Source organism: Callorhinchus milii, unplaced genomic scaffold, assembly GCF_018977255.1.
Source record: "Callorhinchus milii isolate IMCB2004 unplaced genomic scaffold, IMCB_Cmil_1.0 Scaffold11, whole genome shotgun sequence".
Taxonomy (NCBI): domain Eukaryota; kingdom Metazoa; phylum Chordata; class Chondrichthyes; order Chimaeriformes; family Callorhinchidae; genus Callorhinchus; species Callorhinchus milii.
Window position 1 is genome coordinate 2,255,634 of NW_024704752.1, and position 12,383 is coordinate 2,268,016.

Sequence of the window (12,383 nt, forward strand, 5' to 3'; positions counted from 1 at the left end):
ACTCAATCCACGACTGTTTGTGGGACCTACTGTGCGCAATTGGTTTCTGCGTTTCGCCCACAAAATATACAATCAATTTGCTTTACAATATATCTTGTGAAACACTTTGAGATAGGAACATAGGAATTAGGAGCAGGAGTAGGCCATTTGGCCACTCGAGTCTGCCCCGTCATTCAATAAGATCATGGCTGATCTTCCAACCTAACTCCATCTGCCTGCCTTATCCCCATATCCCTTAATCCCTCTATCCTTTAGAAACCTATCAACAACAACAACTTGGATTTATATAGCGCCCTCCACACCGGACGGCGTCTCAGAGTGCTTTACAGTAACGGATCCCGGACCAAGCCCGGGGGAGGGGGGGGAGCCGGGGGGAGGCGGAGGAAGGTGACCAAAGGTGCAGTTGAAAAGAAAGGTCTTCAGCAGAGACCTAAAAATGGGAAGGGAGGGAGCGAGACAAAAGGAGTGAGGAAGGCAGTTCCAGAGCCTCGGGGAGTAGTGGCTGAAGGCACGGCCGCCGAGGGTGGAGCGGAGGACTCGGGACGAGGAGGAGGCCAGACCCGGAGGAACGGAGGCAACAGAACTACTGTTTTGAGGAGAGAGGAGGTCAGAGAGGTCGGGGGTGCAGAGGAGTGCAGGGAATACAAGGGTGAGGATCTTGAAACTGATCCTCTCTGGGATAGGCAGCCAGTGCAGTCTGGCAAGGACTGGGGTAATCGGGGAGCGGAGTTTCGTGTGGGTGAGAATGCGGGCGGCAGAGTTTTGAATGATTTGGATTTTATGGATGGTGGTGGATGGGATACCGGTGAGGAGGGCATTAGAGTAGTCCAGCCGAGAGCTGACAAAGGCATGGACCAGGGTTTCAGCGGCTTTTGGGTAGAGGTATTGGCGGAGACGGGTGATCTGTCAATCCTATCAATCTCAGTCTTGAATATGTTCAAGGACTGAGCATCTACAGCCTTCTGGGTTAGAGAAATCCATAAATTCAATACCCTCTGAGTGAAGAAGTGTTTCCTCAACTCTGTTTGAAAAGGCTGACCCTTAATCTTAAGACTGTGACCCCTGGTTCTAGATTCTCCTACCAGGGGAAACAGTCTCAGACTGTCTACTCTGTCAACCCCCTTAAGAATCTTATATGTTTCTACAAGATCATCCCTAATTCTTCTATATTCTAGAGAATATAAGCCTAGTTTACTCAACCTATCCTTTAGGTCAACCCCCTCATGCCAGGAACCAACCTAGTGAATCTACGCTGCACCCCCTCTAAGGCGAGTATGTCCTTTCTTAAATAAGGAGACCAAAACTGCACACAATATTCCAGGTGTGGCCTCACCAGGGCCCGATACAGTTGCAGCAAGACTTCCCTACTCTTGTATTCTAACGCTTTTGCAATAAACACCGACATGCCATTAGCCTTCCTAGTTGCTTGCTATACCTGCAGACTAACTTTTTGTGACTGGTGTACATGGACACCCAAATCCCTCTGAACACTGATACTATCTAGTCTCTCCCCTTCTAGAAAATAGTTTTCACTATTTCTATTTTTACTACCTAGGTGAATAATACGCTTCCCCACATTATATGTCCTGAAAATTTGATAAGGCGCTATATCAAATGCAAATATTATTACTATTATCTAGGTTGTTGTTGCTATTTGCATGAGTGTGACCTCTGAGCAAGAAATAACATTGTGGGATACGGTGCAAAGGTAGTTCATATGTGACATATGTGCGTGCATGCGACAGCCAGGAAGGTGAAAGGAGAGCTAGATGGACCTTGGTCTTTTTTTCCATCTAGCAATTCTTGAGCCCACAACCTTCTGACCCTGAGGCAAGTTTTCCTGCTAGCATATACAAAATATTGCTATGTGTTTATGCCTGTAATGCACTCTGTTTGACTTCAGTGCTGAAACTACAATCTACGAATATCAGTGTAAGAATGAACCAAGGATATATCGCAGCATTAAAAAAAAATAGCAGGAAACAGTAGCTTCAAGTGCGTTGGGACTCTACCCTGCAAGAGGGCCGCTATATAAATGCAAGTTGTTGTTGTTGTGCTGAACAGGCACAGTATTAAAGACTCAATCAGAGATTGGTAAAGGTAACATTTCTGATTTTGTGATTGATCAATCGATCATTAGTCGATTGACGATCCATCGATTAACCGATCGACTCGCTCCGAGGCATCCAATCATTATAAATGAAAACTCTGCCATTAAATGGTTGAGCTCTTTACAATTGTTAAGGTTAGTGGATCGAGAGGATGCCTGTAATTTGATTGACAGCCTGGCTCAGTGGTAGCTCTCTCGCTTCTGAGTCAGAAGGTTGTAGGTTCAAACCCCACGTCGAGACTCACGTGATCTAAGCTGACTCTCCAGTGGGGGAGTGGGTGAGGTGGGAGGGAGAGAAATGTACAACCTTCTGTGTTGAACAGAACTGAAATTGCAAATTTGAAACGCTCGAGAAAAAACCCCACAGGAAAAAGGTGCTGATGCCTGGTAAGCGTCAGAATGTCAGTGATAATAGGGCCAAATCCCGGGCTGTAGGCAAACAAAGATCCAGCTAAAGCTGCCCCAACCCAGTCAGCGCTTTCTCCCTGTGGAATGCACCAAAGTGTGCTTGCTCTGTGACCCATGCGGACGGTAAATATAAGCAGGCCGATTTGAAATGTGGAAAGAACAGAACAAAAAAATACCCCATTGAATTAGGGACAAAATCACACATCGAACCTCATCTCAAACCATTTTTTCCTCCCCCTAAAAACTCGAACCGCTACCAACCAGCAGCTAAACTCAACATTACTGTAATGTTGCAACTAATCCTGTAATAATCCTCGCGTTTGATACAGCGCCTTTTCATGTCATTGAGACGTCTCAAAGCGCTTCACAGAATATTCCGCAAAGTGAATTCACTGTGTATTTTGGGGGTGAAACGCGGCGGCCAATTGCGCACAGCAGTGTCCACAAACAGCCGTGGATTGAGTGACCAAATTTTTTTGGGGGAAGGAATTATTACCCTCGGAATGTGATCTGCCAATCGACTAACAACCGGGTTCATACTTACTGCTGGGTAAACAGAGGCGTGGGGAGTAAGGAAACTTGCCTAAGGTTTCGCCCTACCCGGGAATCAAACCCGGGTCCTCTCATTGCAAGGTGTCAAAATAAAAGGTGGGTGGGGGGGGGGGGGGGGGAGTGAGGGTAGAGAGAATTGGTTTGTTTGTTTACTGGGGGTGAGCCACAGCATCAGAGAAGTGTGGTTCAACACACATTGGCAGCGCATGCAGACGGTGTGACTGAGCGAGGAAGCCTGGTGAGAGAGAAGTGTTAGTGGTAGAGCGAGGTTGAAGATCAAAGCACACTGTTTCAGGCAGGATGGGAAGCTTCAGTTAAGGTCTGGCTGGTGCTCCACTGGCCTTTGTTTTGACGCTGGGTGGTTAAGGCCGAAAAGTACATTGGAAAAGAAATCTAGTCAACAAATTCAACAAAAGAGCCCCAGTCAGGATAGGCCTGGCCACTAGTTCCAGCTGCAATTCCAGAGTCCAACACCATCTATACATGAGAGGCAAAGCCCCCATCCTCGCGAGGAGGAAATGCTTCCCTCCGATTCTGAACCAATAAACTGTCAATGGATCAATCTTCAATGGGATTTTTCAACTGTATAAATCTGTGACCAAAGGTAATTCTGACAGCGTATTGTGTGTTGGTGTTCGCATCCCCCACTGGAGCTCACTGCTCTAATCCCATTCCCCTGCTCTTTCTCACATTGTATCTGTGCTGGTGCTCGCTCCCCCACTGGGGATCTCTAACCCTACTCCAAAGTCTCACAATTATCATACCATTGAATGAATTAGAGAATTCATAACTTCCTCATAGGCTCAGAGGTTGGGGGGAGGGGCAAGAAACAGCACACGCACGCACGCACACTCCAGTCAAAGTTCTGAACCAGGAAATAAATCACTTGAAGCAGAACTTTCAAGTTTAGACTTGTTAATGGGCTTATCTGGAAATCTCAGTATGAGAGCAATATCCATTGTGATGTCTGTTCCCCATTCCCAATCTCTGCACCAATTAACCAGGAAAAGACCATCTGAGCGTTACCTTTCTTGTGCCTGTTGTTGAGGTTTCCTTGTTGCTTATTCCCTGTCTCAGGACTGGATGACGCTGACTTGTTATCTTGCTGATGGCCAAATGATTTCCTAAGGTTTCTGTGAAGATAGAATATACAGCACTCTTATGTCTCATTTTAATGGAGACACTTTGCATTTGATTTAAAACATTCCAAAGTGATTTTCAGGAGATCTCCTTGAAGAGCTATCTGTCTGCCCCACCGGAGCTCTCTACTTTAACCCCATTCCCCTGCTCTCTCCCCAGCAGACATCCATATGCCAAGTACAATACGGAAAGACAAGGAGATAGATAATCAGGTATGGAATTGAGAAATAAAGACCAGATCAGTCAGTCGACTGTCAGCAGCAGATTTATTCATTACCCAATGAGTGATTGGGAGATCGGGAGATCGACAGAGAGAAATGACTACCCAGAGGGCAAAATGACAAACAGGAAAAAAAACTGCAGGAATTTCTCCCTAATCCTCAAAGACAATTGAGTGTAAACTGCAGGATATCGATCTAGCATTGCAATATGCATTGTTCTGGCGCATTCCACAGATTCCGCAATTTGCTGCCGCCTTTCGCCCACAAAAATGACACACTTTACAGTATATTCTGTATATATATATGAGACGTCTCAATCACGTGATAAGGCGCTTGTATTAAATGCAAGGATCACTATTAATGTTATTATTTCTGAACTCTCCAACGGCACTGGAAAACTGCTGGGGAGAAATTCCCACCCCAGGAATAGACCTCGATTTACTCTATTGACATAGCATTTCAGAACATTCAGAAATTTGACAATAACGATAATAATGATCCTTACATTTCATACAGCGCCTTTCTTGTCGGGGGTACATCTCACAGTGTTGGAATCAGAAATATTATTGCTTAAAATATTATTTCAGTTCAATTACAACGACAACTTGCATTTATATAGCGCTCTTCATCTGAGGTAGAGTCTTGGAGCCCTTAACAGTGACGGAATCTGACACCAAGCCAGGGGGGAGAGGGAGGGGGCAGGTGACTAGAAGCATGATCAAAAAGGAAGGTCTCTAGGCGGGATTTGAAGATGGGGAGGAAGTGGGCAAGATGAAGGGATTGAGGGAGAGAGTTCCAGGGTTTCGGGGAGTAATGGCTGAAGGCACGGCCACCGATGGTGGAAAGGAGGGCACAAGGGACAAACAGGAAGCCGGAGACAGCCGAGCGGAGGCAGCGGGTGGTGGAGTGGGGAGGTAAGCAAGTCAGATAGGTAGGGAGGTGCGAGGGCAGGAAGGGATTTGAAAACAAGCGAGCAGATCTTGAAATCGATCAGTTCTGTGATTGGGAGCCAGTGGAGCCTGTCTCCCAGCAATTAGAAGAGAACACAACAATTAGAAATGCTTATGCAATTGTCAGTGCATGTTGGAATGACTTGTAGACACTCGAAGCCTAATCAAGGTCAGCTAAATTGTAGAGTCTATGTCCAAACGTCTTTTTTGGACAATGTTTTTGCAAAAATGACAGTATGATGTGCTTTGAAAAGTTAAATTGGTTCAGAAGTAAGACATTAGATAATTATTTGGGAAGGACAAGTTTGCAGGGCTAAGGGGAAAGGAGCGGGGGAGTGGGATTGATTTGGGCAGAGCTGCCACGGACACGATGGGCCGGATGGCCTCCTTCTGTGCTGTATATTTCTGTGTTGATTACAGCTGGAGCTCTCCTGTTAGATATTGCTGTGATGTAACGCTCCTACATTGTCTTAATCAGAATCAGCTGATGGCTACTGACCCCACAGCCTGAAAACAGCTCTCAGGTGGGTGAGGACGTGGAGACTCCCACGGACCATCCTGATGTTTGAAACACAGGACAACTATAACACAGGTTCAGCTAAGCTATCCTGTGTTCATCCAGAATTATAATAAAAAATAATAATAATAATCCTTGCATTTGATACAGAGCTTTATCACGTCTTCAAGACGCCTCAAAGTGTTGCACAGAATATACTGCAAAGTGAATTGACTGTGTATTTTGTGAGCGAAACACGGCAGTACATCAGTGTCCCACAACAGTCGTAAATTGAGTGACCAACTTATTTTTAAAGGAATTATTACCCCTGGAAAAGCGATCCGCCAATCAACAAACAGCCCGGTGCCTATTCACTGCTAGGTAAACAGAGGCGTGTGGAGTAAGGAAAGTCGTTTCGCTCTGCTAAGAAACTCTTAGCTCTTAATATACTGCAGTATATTCTGTGCAACACTCTTGAATACACGATAAAGCTCTGTATCAAATGCTAACATCTCTCGCTTGCGAGACGAGTGCTCTCACCACGGAGCAACAGGACTCCAGAATGTTTGAAACAAAGGGCAACTATAACTGAGCTGCAGCTAAGCTCCACTGCGTTCTGTCGGTGGGTTCTTTTCGAGTCAGTGAGAGAGCAACTATGTACTCCTCCTCCAGGAAGGTTCTGCCACTCAAAACAATCAACCTTGACTGTTCCTGCAAATTCCAGCAACATCGGAAAAGGAATCATAGAATATTACAGCCTTTGCCCGGCTCTTTGGAAGAGCTACCCAATCAGTCTCTGTCCCCCGCTCTTTCCCCAGAGAAAAGAGCAAAGAGAAGAACTGGAAAGATACATAAGAACATAAGAATTAGGAGCAGGAGTAGGCCATTCGGCCCTTCATGCCTGCTCCGCCATTCAATAAGATCTTGGCTGATCTTCAGACCTAACTCTGATTACCTGCCCTATCCCCATATCCCCTAATCCCTCTATTTTTCAAGAATCTATCAGTCTCAGCCTTCAAAATGTTCAAGGACTGAGCATCTACAGCCTTCTGGGGTAGTGAATTCCATAAGTTCACTACCCTCTGAGTGAAGAAATGTTTCCTCAACTCTGTTCTAAAAGGCTGACCCTTAATTTTAAGACTGTGACCCTGGTTATAGATTCTCCTACCAGGGGAAACAGTCCCTCTGTGACTACTTTATCAGCCCTTTAAGAATCTTATATGTTTCAATAAGATCTCCCCTAATTCTTCTGTACTCTAGAGAATACAGCCCTAGTTTATGCAGCCTATCCTCATAGGTCAGTCCCCTCATCCCAGGAACTAACCGAGTGAATCTACGCTGCACCCCCTCGAGGGCAAGTATGTCCTTTTTTAAATAAGGAAACCAAAACTGCACACAATACTCTCGGTGCGGTCTCACCAAAGCCCTATACAGTTGCAGCAAGACTTCCCTACTCTTATATTATAAACCTTTCGAAATGAACGCTAACATGCCGTTCGCCTTCTTAGTTGCTGCTGCACCTGCAAACTAACTTTTTGGGACTGGTGTACAAGGACACCCAAATCCCTTTGAATACTAACACTATCTAACTTCTCCCCTTCCAGAAAATAATCTGTTCTTTTATTCTTGCTACCGAGGTGAATAATTTCACACTTGCTCACATTGAATTCCATCTGCCACCTACTTGCCCACTCCCCGCGCCTATCTATATCCCGTTGCAATCTTTTTGCATCATCCTGAGAGCTCACTCTGCTACCTAGTTTAGTATCATCCGCGAATTTAGACGCATTACATTCAATGTCCTCGTCCAGATCATTGATTTAAATGGTAAATAGCTGAGGCCCAAGCACTGATCCTTGTGGCACTCCACTAGTTACATCCTGCCAATTCGAGAATGATCCGTTTATCACTACTCTCTGCTTTCTACCCGATAGCCACTCTTCTATCCATGTTAATATTTTCCCATTAATCCCGTGGGCCTTGATCTTGAGTAACAGCCTTTTGTGTGGCACCTTGTCAAATGCCTTCCTAAAATCCAAATATACCACATCTACTGGTTCCCCCTTATCCAACCTGCTGGATACATCCTCAAAAAATTCTAAAAGGTTAGTCAAGCATGACTTCCCTTTGGTAAAGCCATGTTGACTCTGCCTAATCTTTTTATGGTCTTCCTGGTATCCCATAACTACGTCTTTTATTAAGGACTCAGGAATTTTCCCTACAACTGACGTCAAACTAACTGGTCTATAGTTTTCCCTATTTTCTCTCCCACCCTTCTTAAATAGTGGAGTTACGTTTGCAATCTTCCAATCAATGGGAACTTTTCCAGTATCCACTTGTTAATCTGCTCTCTTGCTTTTGTTGATCTCAAGTTTAACTGTGGTGGACTATATTTTACTATGTTTTTACCTCCCCCCCCCCCCCCCCCTTAGTAGTTTAAAGCCCTTTCTACCTCCCTATTTATTCGCGTAGCCAGGACATTTGTCCCAGCCCTATTTAGGTGGAGCCCATTCCTTTGAAAAAGCTCCCATCTTCCCCAATACTCGTGCCAGTGGCCCATGAATTGGAATTCCTGCTCTCGGCACCACTCTTTTAGCCAGGCATTCAGATTTATGATCTTCTTTTGCCTGTACCAATTATCTCCTGGCTCAGGTAACAGTCCCGATATCATCACTTTGGAAGTTCTATTCCTTAGTTTAATTCCCAATTCCCGGAACTCGCTCCTTAACTCATCCCTACTGGTCCTACCAATGTCATTGGTTCCTATATGTACCATTACGATTGGATCCTCTCCCTTGCCTCAAATTTATCTCCAGCCCGCCGGTGACATCCTTCACCCTGGCCCCAGGAAGACAACAGAGTCTTCTTGTCTCCCTGCTATGGCTACAGAAAACTGTATCAGTCCTCCCGACTGTCTCATCCCCAATAAGAATTAAATTTTTAACCTCCTGCACAGGGGTGTTGGGGTCAGTTTACCCGAGAGGACAGCTGCCACACATCTGCTAGAGAAGTAACTTTGGACCTTTTATTTCACATCAGCTATTATGAACTGAACAGAGCAAGTAATGCTACTACTTATAATGCGTTATTGCTACTAATTCAAATGTCAAGACTGTGGTGGATAGCTGTTTGTTAGGTCAGGGTACCAAGGGATAAGGAGCAAAGACGGTTAAATGGAGCTGAGGTGCAGATCAGCCATGATCTAACAGAATGGCAGAACAGGCTCGAGGGGCTGAATGGCCTCCTCCTGTTTCTACTGGCCGCACTTCCCAGGCTCAACCAAGCTGTTAATTCTGCTCCTGGCCATGTAGCTGGCTGTAGCTTCGAACAAACCCAAGCGAGAGTTGTTCGCCAAATGCTTGTGAACTTATGGACTTTGATATTGATTTTGATATTGTCATTACAATAATATTGCTTTAAACATGAGCACAACAGCAAATATTGTTTTGTCGTAACCCTGCCATTTGTAACTAGGAGTACCTAGCAGTAAGTAGGAACACGGTTGTTAGTTGTTAGTCAATTGGTGTTAGTCAACGGTTGTTAGTCAATTGGTGGATCGCTTTCCAGGGGTTAATAATTCCTGCCCCCCCAAAAAAAATATGGTCACTTACTCGCACTGTGTGCATTTTTGCCACAAAATACACCGTCAAAAAACTTTACAATACATTCTGTGAAGTGCTTTGAGACATCTCAACGATGTGTTAAGGAGCCATATCAAATGCAAGAATTATTATATCAATTGCAAGAATCATCATTATTGTAGGATTATTTACTTCCAAAGTGCGGTGACCATGTGTTTTGTAGGCAAACAGTTCCAAAAGAATGCTGTGTGTAAGTGCAAGACGGCATTGTTGTTGTTGTGGAGTGACCTGAATCCAGGCCAGTATCATGGATATTTGTGGAGTCCTGTAGCTCAGTGGTTAGAGCACTTGCTTTGCAAGCAAGACACCTGGGTTCAATTCCAGGCAGGGCGAAACCTTGGGCAAGTTTCCTTACTCCACACGCCTAATAATAATCCCTCCAAAAAACCCAAAACAATAATAAATTGGTCATTTTCAATCTACGACTGTTTGTGGGACATTGCTGTGCGCAATTGGCTGCCGCGTTCGCCCACAAATATACAGTCAATTCACTTTACAGTATATTCTGTGAAGCGCTTTGGGACGTCCTCCCGACGTGAAAAGCGCTATATCAAATGCAAGGATTATTATTATTATTATTATTATTATGGATCTTAGTTGTCACCGGGCATAGGTTCGTCACTCACCTGTTAGGTGTGTTCAGTGGAGCATGGTACACTTGTTCCTGGATCCTTTGGTTCAGCTGACTGGCATCTGTCACAGGAACCAAAAGAAATCATCATCTGATCAGATTATTGTGCGTTTACATTTTATCTCTTAATAATAATAATCCTTGCATTTGCTATAGTGTCTCATCACGCTGCTGAGACGGCTCAAAGCGCTTTCGCAGGATACACTGTAAAGTGTAGTGACTGTGTATTTTGTGGGTGAAACATGGCAGCCAATTGAGTGCAGCAGCGTCCCACAAACAGTCGTGGATTGAGTGAATGAATTATTATTTTTTTTTTTGGAAGGGATTATTACTCCTGGAAAGTGACCCGCCAATCGACTAACAACCGGGTTCCTACTTCCTGCTAGGTAAACAAAGGGGTGTGGAGTAAAGAAACTTGCCTAAGGTTTCGTCTCGCCCGCAAATCAATCCGGGTCCACTCACTTGCGAGGTGAGAGTTCTAACCACTACACTAGAGTTTAATTACTTATATAGTTTGCTTTTTCACGGTAGGAAATTGTCAGGGGTGGAAGGGTTAAAGGCATTCACAGGGGCTGGATCCACGCATCCCTGCCTCTGCCTCTGCTGATCAATGTGAGAATTGTGGCTTGTACAGAACCATAGTAATGGTTGCTTTGAGCTTTTGTTTTGAGCTAGTATGTATGATGTGTTGCAAGGCAATGGAAACCAGAATACTTGATAAAAAATTCACAGTTCATGAAACAGCAATCAAAGGTGTTTGTGATCTCCGCTTGATTGCACGTTCCTAAGCAACAACACAAGAGTACAATCCCACTTGATCGCATTACTGGAGTCCTGTAACTTAGTGGTGAGAGCACTCGCCTCACAAGGGAGAGGACCTGGGCTTGATTCCCGGTAGGGCAAAACATTGGGCAAGTATCCTTACTCCACGCGCCTCTGTTTACCTAGCAGAGCAGTAAGTAGGAACCCAGTTGTTAGTCGATTGGCGGATCGCTTTTCTGGGGGTAATAATTCCTTTAAAACAAATAAAAATTGTTTTGTCACTCAACCCACAACTGTTTGTGGGACACTGGGACACTGCTCTGTGAAATTGGCTGCCGTGTTTCGTCCACGCAATATACAGTCAATTCACTTTACAGTATATTCTGTGAAACGCTTTGAGACGTCACAGACGTGATAAGGCGCTATATCAAATGCAATGATTATTATTATTATAGGTTCAGAGGCAGAAGGTGCACTTGGGCCGTTTTGAGCAGAAGGTTGCAAGGAGTCTGAACTCATGGCCTGGCCTGACACTCCAGGGCAATGCTGTATAGTCAGCGATGCCGGCCTTAATAATAATAATAATCATCCTTGCATTTGATATGGCTCCTTATCACATCATTGAGACGTCTCAAAGCGCTTCATAGGATATACTGTAAAGTGAATTGATTGGGTATTTTGTGGCAAAACGCAGCAGCCAATTGTGCACAGCAGAGTCCCACAAACAGTCATGGATGGAGTGACGGAAAGCGATCTGCCAATCGACTAACAACCTGGTTCCTATTTACTGCCGGTAAACAGAGGCATGTGGAGGAAGGAAACTTGGCCAATGTTTCGCCCTGCCCGGGAATCGGACCCAGCTCCTCTCGCTTGCGAGGCGAGATCTTCGGATGAGGCTTTAAACCGAGGCCAGGCCAGGGCAGGCATTGAAGATCATGTGACCCTATTCAAAAGGAGAAAGGAGTCCCCCCCCCATACCCCCCACCACCCCCCAGGCTGCTAACCCCCAGTCAGTAGGTGACTGAATCGAGTGGTGCAGTTTCCTACCCGTTTGTGGGAAATTACTGATCAGATTCTGGCACATTTCGCATCAGGCAGACGTGTCAAAGCGCATCACAGGATATACTGTCAGATGTAGCGATTACGTGCTTTATGGGTGAATGTAGCAGACAATTTATTTTTGACTTGTCCCGCAATAGAATACAATCAGCAGCATAGTGGTTAGCACCCGCGCCACACAAGCAAGAGACCTGGGTTCGGTTTCCAAGTAGGGTGAAACCTTAGACAAGTTTCCATTCACCTCTGTTTACTTAGCAGTAAATAGGAACCAGGTTGTTAGTCGATTGCCGGATCGCTTTCTGGGGGTAATAACTCCTCCTAAAAAAACAAATGCGGTCACTCAATCCACAATTGTTTGTGGGACACTGCTGTGCACAATTGGTTGCCCCGTTTCACCCACAAAATACACAGTC

General features: G+C 45.0%; 1 protein-coding gene across 4 annotated transcripts in view; it reads right to left on the reverse strand.

Annotated features, from left to right (window-relative positions):
• mcf2l2 (MCF.2 cell line derived transforming sequence-like 2) overlaps positions 1 to 12,383 on the reverse strand; it is a 112,251-nt gene that overhangs the window by 14,113 nt on the left and 85,755 nt on the right. For all 4 annotated transcript variants that reach the window (XM_042339215.1, XM_042339214.1, XM_042339213.1 and 1 more), the window contains exons 25-26: positions 10,145 to 10,211; positions 4,097 to 4,203 (exon numbers count right to left, since the gene is read on the reverse strand). In XM_042339215.1, coding sequence (XP_042195149.1) covers positions 4,097 to 4,203; positions 10,145 to 10,211 — 174 coding nt within the window. The remainder of the gene's footprint in view (positions 1 to 4,096; positions 4,204 to 10,144; positions 10,212 to 12,383) is intronic.